The 15,733-nt window shown below is 34.8% G+C and overlaps 1 protein-coding gene across 1 annotated transcript in view; it reads left to right on the top strand.

The window, feature by feature from the left end:
* The window catches only part of LOC142982340 (neural cell adhesion molecule 1-like), a 150,137-nt gene that overhangs the window by 74,455 nt on the left and 59,949 nt on the right, over nucleotides 1-15,733 (top strand). The window contains exon 4 of the mRNA XM_076128801.1: nucleotides 1,014-1,161. Coding sequence (XP_075984916.1) covers nucleotides 1,014-1,161 — 148 coding nt within the window. The remainder of the gene's footprint in view (nucleotides 1-1,013; nucleotides 1,162-15,733) is intronic.

Raw genomic sequence — 15,733 nt, 5'->3', positions numbered from 1 at the left:
ATATAAATATTGGGACTTGTCTCTGTATTTTTTCATGGCTATGCATTTGAATGAGTAGAAATAAACGATTTGCTCTATCACTTGTTCTAACTGTGAAGGAAAACATCGTGTCTAATCTTGCATGCCTGAGAGTTCTTTAGAACACTACTTGAATGTATGGAACGTCTTGAAGGTATGGTCTCCAACCCGCACTTGGCCAGCGTGGTAGACTCAATACCTAACCCTTCCCTCGTTACGAGAGGAGACCCTTGCCCAGCAATGGGACAGTAATGGGCTAGATACATGTCTATGATTCTTAGTTCTTTCGTGAGATAGTTCTTCAATCTTGACTTATAATTTTATTTGTATTTTGTATGGTCGAATATTTGTCCCTGTTTGTTTTGTTAGCATGAAGGCTATTCTTTACTAGCTCACATTAAAATTGAATGTTATATCAGAGTGGATTTTTACGATCGTAAAGTTGAAACTAAAAATAAAATTCACGGGCGTCAGGTGTTTGCGACCAATAAACCAACTTTAACGTTATTTGTAACGTAAAATAGTGGTACTATGAACATATTGAAACATTACCTGCAGGAGAAAAGACTTTAGGGTTTTGTCTAATTTATAAAGTAGAATATTTTAATAGCACAGTGACTAGCACCAAGTTTTGTAACATGTCCAGTTTATGTCGGCATATTGCCTTCTCTATGACATGGGACTAACATTGTAACTGGCGAAGCGCTGGTGGTATTTCATACACTTCTGCCCACACATTTGTATATAGCAGGCATGGTATTATATGTGTAAAGTACATGCAATGTACAACATAGTAGCTATATATAGCATATATCATATGTAAAGTACATGCAATGTACAACATAGTGGCTATCAAAAAGTGGCCCCCAATACTGTCTGAAAACTAGATCGGCGCTACTATCGGGTTAGAGTGGCTTTACCTACAGCAAACACTCAAGCCTCTAATTTGAAGGTGCTTTTTCAAATGGGTGATAAAGATGCGTGTTTTGTTACAGTGGACTTCGTGCCAGTATCGACAATGGACGTGGAGGCCGTAGTGGGTCGGACTGCGTCGTTACCGTGCGACATCGAACCGGACTCCAACGAGGATAGAGTGTATATGGTGCTCTGGTTCAGGCACGCGGGAGGCAAGCCGTTGTACAGGTCAGTTTATATTACTACTGTTACTCTCGACTGCCTCCGTGGCGCAGTGGTTCAGGTCACCATGCCCCTACCATTCAGTTGGGACGTCGTGAGTTCGATTCCCACACGGGACAATTATTTGTGCGATCCACAAATATTTTTTTCGGGTCTGGTTGTACTTTGTGTCCGTTGTTTGTATGTTTGTAAGTCCCCGTGACACAAGAGCAATTCTTAATACGCGAGTTGTCTTTAAAAAAAATAAACTTACTGTAAAGGTACTAATTTTACTTTTGACCAACATTCAAGAGCGGTGTCCCGTTTTGCCATGACATTTAGAGGTAAAGCAGAAATAGACTCAAAATAATATCTAGAATCTATTTGCTAACCTTTAAGGCGTACTAAAGATCTAAATAAACTAGACCTACATAAATGTATTTTTAGAATAAATTTCTACAGAAATATGTAGATTCAAAGAGTACTCGTAAGTTTAAACGCTGTTTTCCTGGGAACTGGAGATTTTACTTATAAATCTTTGCTTTCTTAAGATATGAGAGCTAATGTAATATTATGTTGACTACTTTGACGTTATTTTTAAACATAAAACGCTACAAAAATAGTACTTCGTGTATTTTAATATCAGATTTCGTTAAGCTTTTTAGTATAATTTTACAAGTCGCGATAGTTTATACAATTGTCACAGGGACTCAGATTCGATTCCCGGTACGTTAGATATTCTTGATTTTTGTAATTTATCTTAAAGTATGACAAATCGCCACCGAGAGTTTGAATATTGTTGAGGAACTATAGCATTAAGCTCTTTATCCCCGGTTTCTGAGGCACATTTAACGGTAGTTTATCTATTCAATAGCGTTAAAACTCATATAAAGAAAAATATATACGCCACCGCTAATATATACATATATACATAAACTACCGCTAAATGTACCTCGGAAACCGGGGGTTAGTATCACACGGGCCTAAAAACATGAACTTTGATGTATTTCTAATACCTTGGCCTATTCCTTTTGCTGTTGTAAAAGTTTTATAAAGTAAACTATAACAGAGACTTGCATATTAAAATAAAGGGCTGGACAGGCATTAATCGTCGTTCCCATCAATTAACGAACTCTAACCTCTAATTAAACACAACATGCATCATCCAGTAAATTAAATTAAACTCAAGTCTGTGACGAGAATTGCGACACTACAAACATACATACATACATACAAACACCCTCAATGGCTGGCTTCAGAGTCACGCACCAAACCTCTCTCAAAATTAATTTGTACAAGCACAATTATACTGTTCAACATGACATGGCTGGCTCATTAAAAACTCACAACAAAATATACCTAGTTTAGGAATACCTTAGTTTTATTTGTTCAGTAAAATATAGTTTATATTAGGACGTAAAAAGTTAAAGGTCTTTTTGTAAAATAACGTTTTATTGACCAAAACTTTGGTTATGTAATATTTTATTTAAACACTGAAACCTTAATGGATGTCAGAAGTTTTTGGATCGGTGAACTATAAAAACATATTTTTGGACAATTGACACGTTTGATTCCAAAGTAAGCAGAGTTTGGAGTGTCGTAACCAGACAACTGACAAACATAGATAGGTTCTTATATAATTCTAAATACTACATATTTATCTAGATAGGTAAATTTACAGACAGAAATACTCGTCATCGCTTATCGCCCAAACATTTGTCCTGAGTAGGATTTGAACCCACCACATTACCACAATTTATACTTTTTCTGCATTCGTCAATTAGAGCTTTTAATTGAGCAAAACAGTTAACGAAACGGTAGGTACTATTCACAGGAATGTTGTAGTTTTAGTTTTCTCCTGGTGTAAGTTATCCTAATTATTCATTTAGGTTATAAACTATCTGTGTACAAATGTCATCTCAAGCCAAGTATGCAGAGGAACAAAAATATTTTTATCCTTGAACAGACTATTATGTACACCCTTGCATTTGTGGTTTGCAGTAGTATGATTTTACCAATATAAAATTTCATATTTACTTGCAATTTTACAATCTTGTAATATAACCAATTACAGCAAACTTCTTTGCTATCACAAATACCCCACAACCACTTAAACCTCAATAGAAAATTGACGTGAAATGAGTAGTGTTCCTAATAAGATATATTTATTTACCGTTGGAGCGAGCCGGCTAAGAAATGGGTCACTGCGGCCGGAACGCCAGCGGACTGCAACTACTAATGCAATCTGAATCAATATGTGCTTAATGCTTTTATGTTGAAAACCTTTTATATACTTCTAGGAAATGTGTAACATTACATTTTATAGTAATTTTTATTACTTATATTTTTATTTTATTTGTTTTATACAAAGTAGCTTTTTGTATCGAGATTTAATAATGTCTTTTAGTATTTTTCTTTAGTCACTTCCGCTATTTACTAGTAAACTTGATCCAGTTTATTTTTTCAAATTCAAAAACATTGATATACTTTCGAATTTAAGATTTTAATTGTTGAATGAGTTGAATATTTTCTTAACATTATTAGATACTTACTTGTTTTTTAGGATTTTTTCAATGTTATTTGCTGATAATCTAGTTTTCTATATTTACTGATTTTGCTTTTATGTTTTCTATATTAACTGTTTTTTTTCTTCTATGTGATAAATAATAATAAATTGCTCGAATACACAGGTTACACCGTTACACCTTAATAAATTATACACCAAAAACTTCTTCGGAAATCGCTTTTTTTATTAGTGCAAAACTAAATTCAAATCGGTTCAATAGTTTTTAAGTGTATCGCGAACAGACAGACAAACACTGTAGGCGACTATATTTTTCTCTCTCTCGTTTAGTTAGCAAAAGATTTATTTAATATATGAAAATATAGTTTCATACATATACATTGTATATAACATCTCATTACTTGCTAAACTCAAACTCATTACCGCTTCAATGCTCCAGCCTCATGCCTCAGCCTCAACTAAGAGGTCCTCCATTACAAGTAACGTGTACGCCATCTGTCGCGGGACACAGACACTAGATGATTGGCACGTCATTAATTACCTTTGGTAGCAGGTTCGAATCAATGGGGACGGATTGTAATTGATTGAGACTTGAGTTCGCTTCGATGAGAATATTGTGGAAGATTAGAAAATGTTTTATTGATAAATAAATAAATATTTTTTACTCATTACTACCCACTGCTAGGCTTGGGTGTCCTCCTAAAAAATGGGGAGGGATAAGCCTTGACTCCACTGCGGTGCTTTTAATAAAAAAAGTACTTTTAATTTTTTCAAGAACTGATATGGAATCTTTCAAGTATGCAAAAGTTTATAATGATTTATTCTTTCAGCAATTAAGCAAGTGAACATTGGTCTAATGCTCTATAACTCCAAAAAGCGATTGGAGTGTGTTCTCTTGTTTGCAATATGAACCAATATAGCTAGCGGATATTACCACATTATATCTTATCAGCGCTTTAAAGATCAAAAAATCTTTTAATATATTATCAAAATTAATAGTATCACATCCAATACAGCTCTTCCTCGTAAATACGTTGATTCGCAGAAATAACTCCAAAAATACAGTCACTTCCCCATCCAAAACCCAACCTCTTATACAGCCACTTAACCAAATCAATAAGACCTTCAACCCATAACAGAATAGCACTTAACAGAACAAAAGATTACGTCACCTGCACTAGCATATTAACAAATAGGGGGTGAAATTGGGGCGGAAAGGGGGTGAAAGAGGGTTTGAAGGGGTAACATTAGTCTCCTTCACATACTATTATGGGATAATGAGGTGGAACAAGCTCTATTATGTCGATATCTGGATGAAATTGTCTGGGTAATTAAGAATCTAGGTTTTCTTTATGTGTTTTGTTGTTCTGGGGTTATTTGGCCAGTGGTTCTGTTCCTTCTTACATAAACCTATCAATATTTATTAAAGACAATTTCATTTATCATAAAGAAGACACAAGAAGTGCACCGAAATGTGTGTGCAAAGTAATGAATATAGACTTTGTTATAAAATGTGGTGATTTACTAGTTTCCCAATGGCAAAATATTTATATAAATGTAGTTCTATACAAGAGCTGGTAGCCTGTGCGGTAGAGTATACTGCTGCTTATCATGACGTATTAGTGATCAGCTTCAAGAATATTTTGCCCCTACATGTGAATGTCGTATTTATATTTTATTAAGCAAAAATATTCTTAAAAAAATAGCCTGGGGTTTCGTATTGTGCATGGTATCTTGCAATAGGCTCGCCCTCTATTACACTAACATTATAAATATTGAAATGCTAATTTATATTATAAACATCTGCCTAGAACTTCGGGTATTACAGTAGTGATGATAAGTATTTAAATTGTATGACAATGGAAAAATCCTAAATATCATAAATCAAAGTAAGTAGATTTCCATGTAATTTTCCATAGAATCACAATTTGAATAGATAGGTTCATGTGAATTGTAGGGTAATTTAATTTCAATCACGAATCACATTATACTGATACGTGTTGTTTCATCCAAATCATTAGTTTACTTTCGAAAGAATAGGTTGGCATTATGTCCAATCAAATATATAAATTAAAATCGACACTAGTCATCAAATCAAAATAATTTTGGATGTTTTAAAGAATAAATCTGTATTTTTATTTAGCTCGCATTGGCCTAACCAGTACACTTCCAGATCTCTCAGTAGTTAGTTTTTTCTGGCTTTTTTTCTAGGAACGTGTCCAGTACCTCGATTCTCTACCACTATCGACTACCGACAACCGGCTAGCTATCGACATTTGACATTTAGAATGTACTGCCAAAATGTTTCCTACGACGCCCGTCAGAGGCGTTGATCAGATTTTCATACAAAATTTCTCGATGACAGTTCGGTAGTCGGTAGTCGATAGTAGTAGAGAATCGAGCTACAGATTGTCTTGCCAACTTCGTTTGATCCATCTTGTGGCACCCACTTAGTGCCAATATAAGCTCATCTCCCCGGTTTCGTCCGGAAGACGAATTCATCCCATTCTCGCTCTAGACTCTTTTCCTTAAGGTCTAAATCAACCTGAGTATATTTTTATAACAATTTTCAATATTAAAGGCTGTCGATAAACGAAACGATCGGTTACATAAATCTATACTTACTATACTAATATTATAAAGCTGAAGAGTTTGTTTGTTTGAACGCGCTAATCTCAGGAACTACTGGGCCGATTTGAAAAATTCTTTCAGTGTTAGATAGTCCATTTATCGAGGAAGGCTATATATTATCACGCTACTACCAATAGGAGCAGAGTACCTGTGAAAAATGTTACAAAAACGGGGAAAATTCTTAACGCTTATGTAACGCAAGCGAAGTCACGTTTGGCGCAGTGGTTTAAGCGGTCACCTCGCCGCGACAACCGTAGCGCCGCGTGTGGTGGGTTCGAATCCCACCCGGGACATATCTTTGTGTGATGAGCACGAGTATATGTTCTGAGCCTGGTTGTGAATTTATCTATATAAGTATGTATTTAGAAGTATATAAGTATGTTTATCAGTTATTTGGTTACCATAGTACAAGCTCTGCTTAGTTTGGAATCAAATGACCGTGTGTGAATTGTCCCACTATATTTATTTATTTTATTATTATTAAGTTGCGCGGGTCAGCTAGTTACCTAAAAGCAACAGTAAGTTAAATGCGATTTATTTTCAAAACGAAATTGCAGAAATAAAATGCGGTTTAAAAAACTTAATTACCATCTTTCAAGCTATCGCCATTTCACCCCCTCCCTCTCTTATCATACTTAGAAAGTTGTAAAAGTTGGCATGAAATATGAGTTGTACGTATATGAGTTATTACGGCGTTGGCGACGCCATCGCGACAGTCCCATGACGCTAATTGCTTGAAAATATACTATAGGTACAATGTTTCCTGTTAAATGGAACTTGGACTTTTTGAAAGATAATTTTGTTATGGTTTAATATTCAACCCTTTGCTGCCATAGGGTATCTTCTTTTGGTGTAAAACAGGTTTAAGATTACGTTATGTTCTGGATAAATGATAGTCAACTCAAAGATTCTTTTAAAATTACAACAAGAACCATGTCAAGTGTGCGATCTTACTGGAAAAGTTTATTCAATTTTTAAAAAAAGTATCATAAATGTCGACTATGTTCAATAATTTTAAACAAGAATAGTGAATTAAAGAGCAGAGTCTGTTATAAAAGTAGCTACTTATGGTAATCTAGAAAACAAAAAAACAGTCAGCTACAGAAGTCACTGAACAAATTGAAATTTTCAATACCCTATTTTCTGAAGAATGTATGTGTTACACTTTCAGAGAAACCATTGAAGTCGCTTTTGTTCCAGGTCTTTTTAAACCATAGTCTAAAAAATAGCGTTAATATTTATATTAAACGAAGCATTATATCACCTCCAATACTTTGGAATTAAACTAGGGAGACGTAAAATATATAAAGAAAATAACAAAAAGATAACTTCTTAAGTAACTATTATAAATATCCTGTAAAGTATGAAGTAACAAAACGTTGCGTTACTTCCCCGGGGCTGCATTCTTGCACGGCAGTTGCGAACATTGTTATAAAAGTGGCTCGTTACGAACCGCGGGAGTAATGCCGACGGAAATACAGTTCTTGGGACAATTAGCTGCGAGTATTGTGAACATATTCTTGGTAATAACTTGAAGAGTTTTGGAGAATATCTTATAACTAATCACCTAGTTTCGTCTCCTAAGAAAACAGATAATTATTATCTAAAAAAGCTCATCAGTTATTGAGTCTATGTTGTAAGTACTTTATTTTGGACTTTAACTTGACTGCTACGAGGAAAATTAAATACTGCTCTGAAATCTCACACACGACTATATGGCACTACTTTTATTAGACCACTTTATAAATTTCATTTTATTTTAATTTTAATTTTTGTTTTCTTTTGTAAAAAAACTATGGAACCTGGTTCTGAAATAAAGATTTATTATTATTATAAATTACTGATCAGAATTCTAATACAACCAGTTATTGTGCATTCACTACAGGCGTAATGACAGAGGCATAGCGACAGACTCATCACTTTAAATCAATCTAAAGGACAAACAAAACAATTATCTCAATCAAAGACCCCATCGCTAGTTAATAATCCGTCCAGTTGATTAAGTCCCCTCTTTAGGCTCAATCAAACCATCATTAATCTTCGAGTTAACCCTTCACAGTATAATCAGCCCCATAAAATCATATCCCCCATTAACCCGACCGCTAAACACCACACTCGCCATAAACTGTTAAACGAAAGCCATAAAGGTAAATGAGTAAAATTTATCCATCACACGGTAGATAGGTTTAATACGAGCGTCGAACGATTGACAATCGATTGTCGTTCGGATATGGCGGGATATCGATAATCCGTTTTGCGGAGCGCGGCCTCGTTAGGTGCATCACTAACGAGTATGGGTGCCGCCCTAGCCGTTCTAATTTCAAATATTCACAAATATCGATGTTGCTTTTTGAATTTTTAATATTTTGTGCCATGATTCGATTTTAGTGAGGATTTTTTTTTCAGATTTAGGACATGAAATATGAGTTTTACATCAGTATTGCACGAACGCTTATTTAGTCAGCCGTTAAACTTGTCATTAATGAAGAAGAAACTATGGAATAGGTTACGGGACGAACACGCATTTTACGTTGGAATACCTGAAGTTTCAGCGCAGGTGGTACTGACTGTGGGAACTATGAAAATTACTTTACAGCAATACTTAAATACAAGTAATTACCTCAAACTATTTTAAATCAAAATCCAATGTAACTTAAACTCACCTTTTACAAAGTCACAAGCAACATCTCTAGCGTTTTTATTAGACGTGTTTGTTTTATCACTTCGTTGACTGAAAAAATGAGATTGAAAGAAAAAACTGTCCTAGATAAGGAACCTTATATTTATAGTCCACGTTACTCGTAAAATTCCCTCTCGCACAGAATTGGGACATCCACCCTAGAGAATGTTTTGCGATACATATATTACAGTAATTTTGTAAAGAAAAACGTTTCGCCGTTTACTTTTTGTATACGGGAATAGTTTAGGAAAGTCAGGTGCGTTGGATTGTGACATGTATTGAGATGTATGAATAGGGAAGTAAATGTGTGAATGAATTGTGTGTTTTATTAATTTATCTTTTGAGATTGCTTGGTGTAGTTTGGTTATGTGACTAAGTAAAAATGTATATAATTTTAAGCAATGGCTCAGTAGTGCAGGTTAACCCATCATTAAGCCCGTAATCAGAAGGACTGACATTCCTTTAGGTACTGACTAAATAATTAGTTGTACAAGGTTTTGTTACGATTATTTTTCTTCACCTATGCTGATAATTTAAATATTACTGTGTTATCTACCCTAAACCCTCGATTTGTATGAAAAATGAATTCAAATATAAATAATAATAGGTCAGACGTACTATACCGGTATACATTTTTTTATACCGGTATAGTACGCCTGACCTATACTGACTGTCAGTTTTTAAAAATGTTGATTTAATGGAAGCTAGAAAGAACTTCAAAAGAAGTCAGCACACACAATTTTCAAGAAAATGTATGAAATATGTTTCTGTATACTGTAGAGGTACTTAACCTAATTGTGAGAGCAACCATTAAAAGCTTTTATAATTTTACATTCACAATATCAAAAAGTAAATTCTTTTTGGATAAAAATATTATTATGTTTTTTTTTTATTTCTACTGGAGCTGGCGACAATGTGTGCTACTCTTCTTTCTTCTCTGCAAGAGATTTTTGGTTTGATTTCCAGGTTATTCATATTTGATGGTATTCAAGTTGTAGCAATGTTTCCGTGGCTCCAATTTGGCAGTAATCTTTTATTTTTCAAAAGTAAAATTTAATAGTCTATCTGTGAGTGGTAATGGTATGTTTTTAAAAAAATAGTCTGTTCGTCAATTGTTTGTTGAAAATCCTTAAAATACAAAGAGTAACTAGTCATAATAATAACGAATAAATGAGTACAAGTGAAACGATAAGGCAGACCTGTTGTAAAATATAAATAAAGACAAAACTTAACAACATATTATGTCATAAATAGTAATAGAATAAGTAGTAAGTAGTGTCGTAAATAGTGATATATTTACCAACAGAAACATAAAGACTTGATCCTTCAACCGACGCACCACATCGAGACTTTGTTCATATCAGTTTGGAACTAATCAAGAAATTCCCGACCTACTCGGATGTGATCACTTTAAAGCTGACTCAAGAAGATTTTGTCCTTGATTAAATTGTCTTATGTGGTCTTTGATTGTTCATCGCATTGCATTGTTATTTATACGCGTATTTTTAGAGTAGACTGAACTGATATTTTATATACTTAGTTTTTTTTCTTTTTTCCTAGTTCGTTTTGTGGTTTGGGTGTGTGTACTGTGCATGATAACTACTGATTGGGAAGTCTCAGGATCGATTCTCGTGTTGGTTGTCATGTGTGCTGTTAAGATTTCCAATTCGATTACAATATCGTTGTCTTTGTATTGTTCGTAGGTATTTCACTCTCTCAATTTGGGCTGGAAAACTATATACATTGTAAAGCAAAGAAACCTAGTTTTGTTACTGTCAGAAAACCGATACCTAGCATTCCTACCATCAAACGTGTCTCAATTCCACATCACCAGACAAAGGACAAAAACAGTCAACTCATTCGATTGGAACGAGAAAAAACATTATTATAGTCAGAAATCACGCTTATACTAAACAGTAAAGTTTTTTCGAATAGTTGACGGGGCAAAAGGGCACACAGCTAGCGAAAATTCAACCATAATATTCAGGTCGTAAGGTTGAATTTTCTTTGGGGTTGTATACAAGGGTGTATATTGAAATTTCATCGAAGCAGGAGTCTGGAGACAAGTGACGGCGGCCTCACGCGTCGTTACCTGCTCGGCTCGTCGTGGCGCAACTCGCAAACAACTATGCGTCTTATTTAGAGCACATTCTGAAGGCTGTGTTACGTTATTTGCTATGTATTGCTTGAAGCTTGCTCTGAATTTGCTAGGGTGTAATTTAGTTGATTCGACAATTTAGTAACGCGAATAGTTTTTGGAATTTGGAATCTTGGTTTAGTGTAAGATGGTTTTGTATGTAGACTTTGTAGTTTTAAATGTGAATAAATGATTTATGCGGCTTCATTTGCTTCAAAACTTTTATCGCCAGTTGTAGTTGTGTGCAGTAGCCTATCATTATTATTAAGCGTTTACTAATCCCGAATCTTAAGTCTACGTTAAATGACAAGACGGTTCAGCCGTTTATCCATGAAAGCGTAATAGACAAACATACTTTTGCAGTGTTCGTTTAACGTTTGTCACACAAGCTCTATGCTTTTCTTTTATCTAAGATATGATTAGATCTGCGTTTGTTTATTTTATATGTTGTACTCTGTTGCGCTACAAAATTTCTCGATGACAAACCGGTTGTCGGTAGTCGATAGTAGTAGAGAATCGAGCTACTGCTCCAAATATGTTTTTATCCCTTTCAATAGGCCGTGAGTCACCTATTACAAAAAAAATAAATCCTAAAAATCTTCGATGCTAAAAACGATCCATGGTTTATTCATATCTAGTTTCAAGTACTTCTATTTCACAAGAAAATCAAGTATGAGCTTCAAATAGCGTCGTTGTCAAGTGAAAACGAAATAATATATCTTTTCAAACGTATATACTGGGTTTTATATTTTATAGTATTGCATTTACTGTGTGACGTATAGCCAGTTGCGTTCCCCGGTTGGTGAAATATTACTGAAGTTTATTCTTAATTCGGGGTCACTGCTTCGGGAAAGCTGTTTCGCTTTATGTCAAATCTTTTAACTTGAGAATAAAATTCGTAAAGAGAAATGCTTTTTACGGTTTAAGAAATGATGATCGATGGTTCAGTGGTGGAAGAAAATACTGCAGTGTCAAATACACGCTTATGTATTTATATGATTAAAACAGTTCTTCGGAATTCGAAGTCCCCAACTTGCATTTGGTCAGTGTGGTGGTTTAAGGTAATAACCCCTTTCTTATTCTGGCGGAAGACCCTAGCAGTGGAGATTAAAAACGATTTGTTTTTTTATTAATATACTTACTTAACCCTTTTTTCAATTCGATAAGAGCCTTGTGTTTTACCATTTGATAGTTATCAATTGCATTGCAAAATTGTATCCAGGCGTTACTGAAGCGTGTTGATAGTTAGAAATAAACACTCCAACAACGTTAATTCAAAATTTAATTCAAACAAACCCTAACAGGTCCACAGAAGGGTCAATAAACGCTCCATTATAACTACATTTTGGTACAAAGTTCCCACCGCACAGGAAACAGGGCCGTCGGTGTTGCAATGTTTCATAAATATTTCTGCCAGTTAACATTCTGCATTGAATCTGCACTTTTCGATACAGTTTCCTCTTTCCGAATCATTTCCACGCGGCTGAATGTTCCGATATAAAATAAAAAGGTTTTTTAAATACTGCTTTTTAATGGCTCTACCCGAAATGTAATAACTGCGCACGTAGTGACAGGTTAAGCAATGATACTGTTGTTAATGGGTTACCGGTAGTTACTAGTTAATAGTTGTATTCTTATCTATGCTTATAAAGAGAAAAGATTTGTAAGTATGTTTGTGACGAATTATCTCAAAAAGTACTGGACCGATTTTAAAAATTCCAACATCATTTGAGTACTCCGTTATCACTGATTTAATATAAGCTGTTCCGTGTGGGAATCAATCTACGATCTCACAACGCAATAGTATTGGCGTGACGACCTGCTTAACTATTTTGTCACGGTGGCCGTTAAAACTGGCTTCAATTTACTCTATAAAATAATAAATATAACTAGCTTCTTTCTTTAATTAATTTAAAAATACCATCCATTAAGCTTATAACATTTTTCTGCGATGTCCAAAGAGTATTTTTTCAAAAGACACCGATGATATTAAAATATGAGTTGGTATAATGTACTTAGTTATTCCCGTGGGCTTCACAAAGTAAGAACAGGAGAAAATGATTGAAATCTGTTTTTTGTATTATTTATTTTATATAAAAATGTTAGAAAATGAGATTTATTTTTAGGTGATAAAATTTGAAGCACTTATGAATAATGAAAATGTGTATTTTGAGGTTGAAATCGCGTCTATTTACCTTCAATATACGTTGTAAGGCTTGCAGGCTTTCTTACAGTGTTTTCGTTTATTATTTAAATAGTAATAACGATAATAAATAATTTTATTTTCAAGCTACGATAGTAAGTTTATTATACTGTAGATATATGTCTACTTCCACTTCTCTTAGTAAACCCTTTCACTGCATGCCTTTTACATACTTATACTGAAATTTATTTTTAGATTTGCTACCCATCTATTTGCCTCATAATCAATTTCAAATGTATCATAAGTTCGCTATGCAAGCGTAAAATGGCGGAAAATCTCATAAGAAAGTAATATTTGCCTTGTAAAATATAAATGAACCCACAATCAAAAATACATCTATAAAATAACAATACCACGCATCACACCGTACCGTGCGATGAGCGCAACAAATTTCCCGTGTATCGATATAAATTTTCAATTACCAGACGTGTGTCAGGGCAGAGCGTCGCGCTGTCACGGCTCGTTACACACGGCGCGGTTCGGTGTGAGTGACGGACGGCAGCGGGCACCGACAATTGGCAGGTTGTTTTTAGAATTCCGGAATTTGATTGACTGGATAAAAATACTTAGATTTGTTGGTTAAACTAATACCAAAATAATGAATGTTTTTTTGTACATCTACAAGTGGTTACTCAAGGACATGTCCATACCATCCAAGTTGCAAATAAGAAAATTGAGATGGATGTGCAGCGTTACCTGACTTGATAAAATCTGGCTTGAGAAGACGAAGCCTGGGTGTTCCTGATATCACGGAAAAATTGTAAGAGACCCGATTGAGATGGTATGGACATGTATAAGGAGACCATCTTATTACGCCGCGAGCAAGGTACTGGAGCTATCTGTCCTTAGAAAAATACCAAGAGGAAACCAAAGACCACGTGGACAGACGTGTTGTAGCGAAACATGTGAGGCCGAGGAAGACGACGTCAAAGATATGGTCAAGTGGAGATAGATTGTGAGGAAGGCTGACTTCACCACCATATAATGAATAGCTTGGAAGAGAGAGATATAAAAACGACGGTTGGAAATTTAGTGATCACTAAAATAAATGTCTTGCGTAAATGTATAAATAATATACTGTTGTTAAGTACATTGAGCACATTCTAGAAGTTTTTTGGATGCAAAATCATGAAATATGCAACATTAAAATATACACATAAGTATTTGAATATAAAATAACTCAATGAGTGAAAAATCCTGCGTTAAAACGTAAAACCGCCTACAGCTTAATTCTGCAAATATGATAAAGGCTACTGGCATATTTTACGTGTAATTACTTGGCAATAAATTTACAAACAACGCCACTGAGGCTTACATACACTATTCAACGAGCAATATCGACATTTTACTTTAACACTACCTATTACACGCGACTTCGTCTGCGTTAGTTTACTTTAGATTATTCAAGCGACTGTCTATTCATGTGACTATCCGGCCTATCAGGAGTCGATTTTTGGTAACAATACCCCATGTTTGATCCCGGGTCCTCGGCTATCTCTTGTAAAGTTTTATCTAAATCGGTTCTGCAGTTTTGCTGTGAAAGCGTAACGTACAGACATTCGCATCTATACTTCTATACTAATACTATAAAGCTGAAGAGTTTGTTTGTTTGAACGCGCTAATCTCAGGAATTACTGGTACGATTTAAAAAAATCTTTCAGTGTTAGATAGCCCATTTATCGAGAAAGGCTATAGGCTATATATAATCACGCTACGTCCAATAGGAGCCGAGTACGTAAAAAGTTGTTACAAAAGCGGGGAAAATTTTGACCCATTCTCTCTTATGTGACGCAAGCGAAGTTGGGCGAGTCAGCTAGTTTGTAATATGTATGACTAGCTTATGCCCGCGATTTCTTATCTGTGTACAAAATTTCATCCGAATCCGTCGAATAGTATTTTCATGAAATCGTAACAAACTTACATTCAGAATACAAACTTCCTCGTTTATAATTTTGGTACTGAACTGTACTAAGGTCACCTAACATTTGTCTTGTTGGCATAATTTACCGTAACCACATATTCAAAACTACCCTCAATAATTTGTCATAGTATTTGTTTACGCCATCTACTAATACACACACAAACCAGTGACCAGCTTAACAATTCAAAAGCAATCTTGTTCCGATTCAAACGAGATCTAAATATAATTCAGTCAATAGTAGTTGATATGCGTCGCGAGTAACGGGTTATGGCTTTATTGGGCCGTGAGCCGTTTGTACCAGTTGGAAGAAAATGTCTTTAGTTTTGTATTCTCTATGTATTGTATTGTTACGTTTCCTTATAGTCCTACTTAGTACTAGTATTATAAATGTGAAAGTTTTAGTGATGGATGTATTGTTTGTATGTCTGTGAAATGATTAACAGAAAGCCTCAGAAAGGATTTTTTGGACTGGCCGAGGATTCGAACCTGAAACCTCTTGCGCG

The sequence above is a fragment of the Anticarsia gemmatalis genome, chromosome 21, assembly GCF_050436995.1.
Source record: "Anticarsia gemmatalis isolate Benzon Research Colony breed Stoneville strain chromosome 21, ilAntGemm2 primary, whole genome shotgun sequence".
Lineage (NCBI taxonomy): Eukaryota > Metazoa > Arthropoda > Insecta > Lepidoptera > Erebidae > Anticarsia > Anticarsia gemmatalis.
Note: the sequence above shows the minus strand (reverse complement) of the source record. Positions and strands in the feature narration are given on the sequence as shown.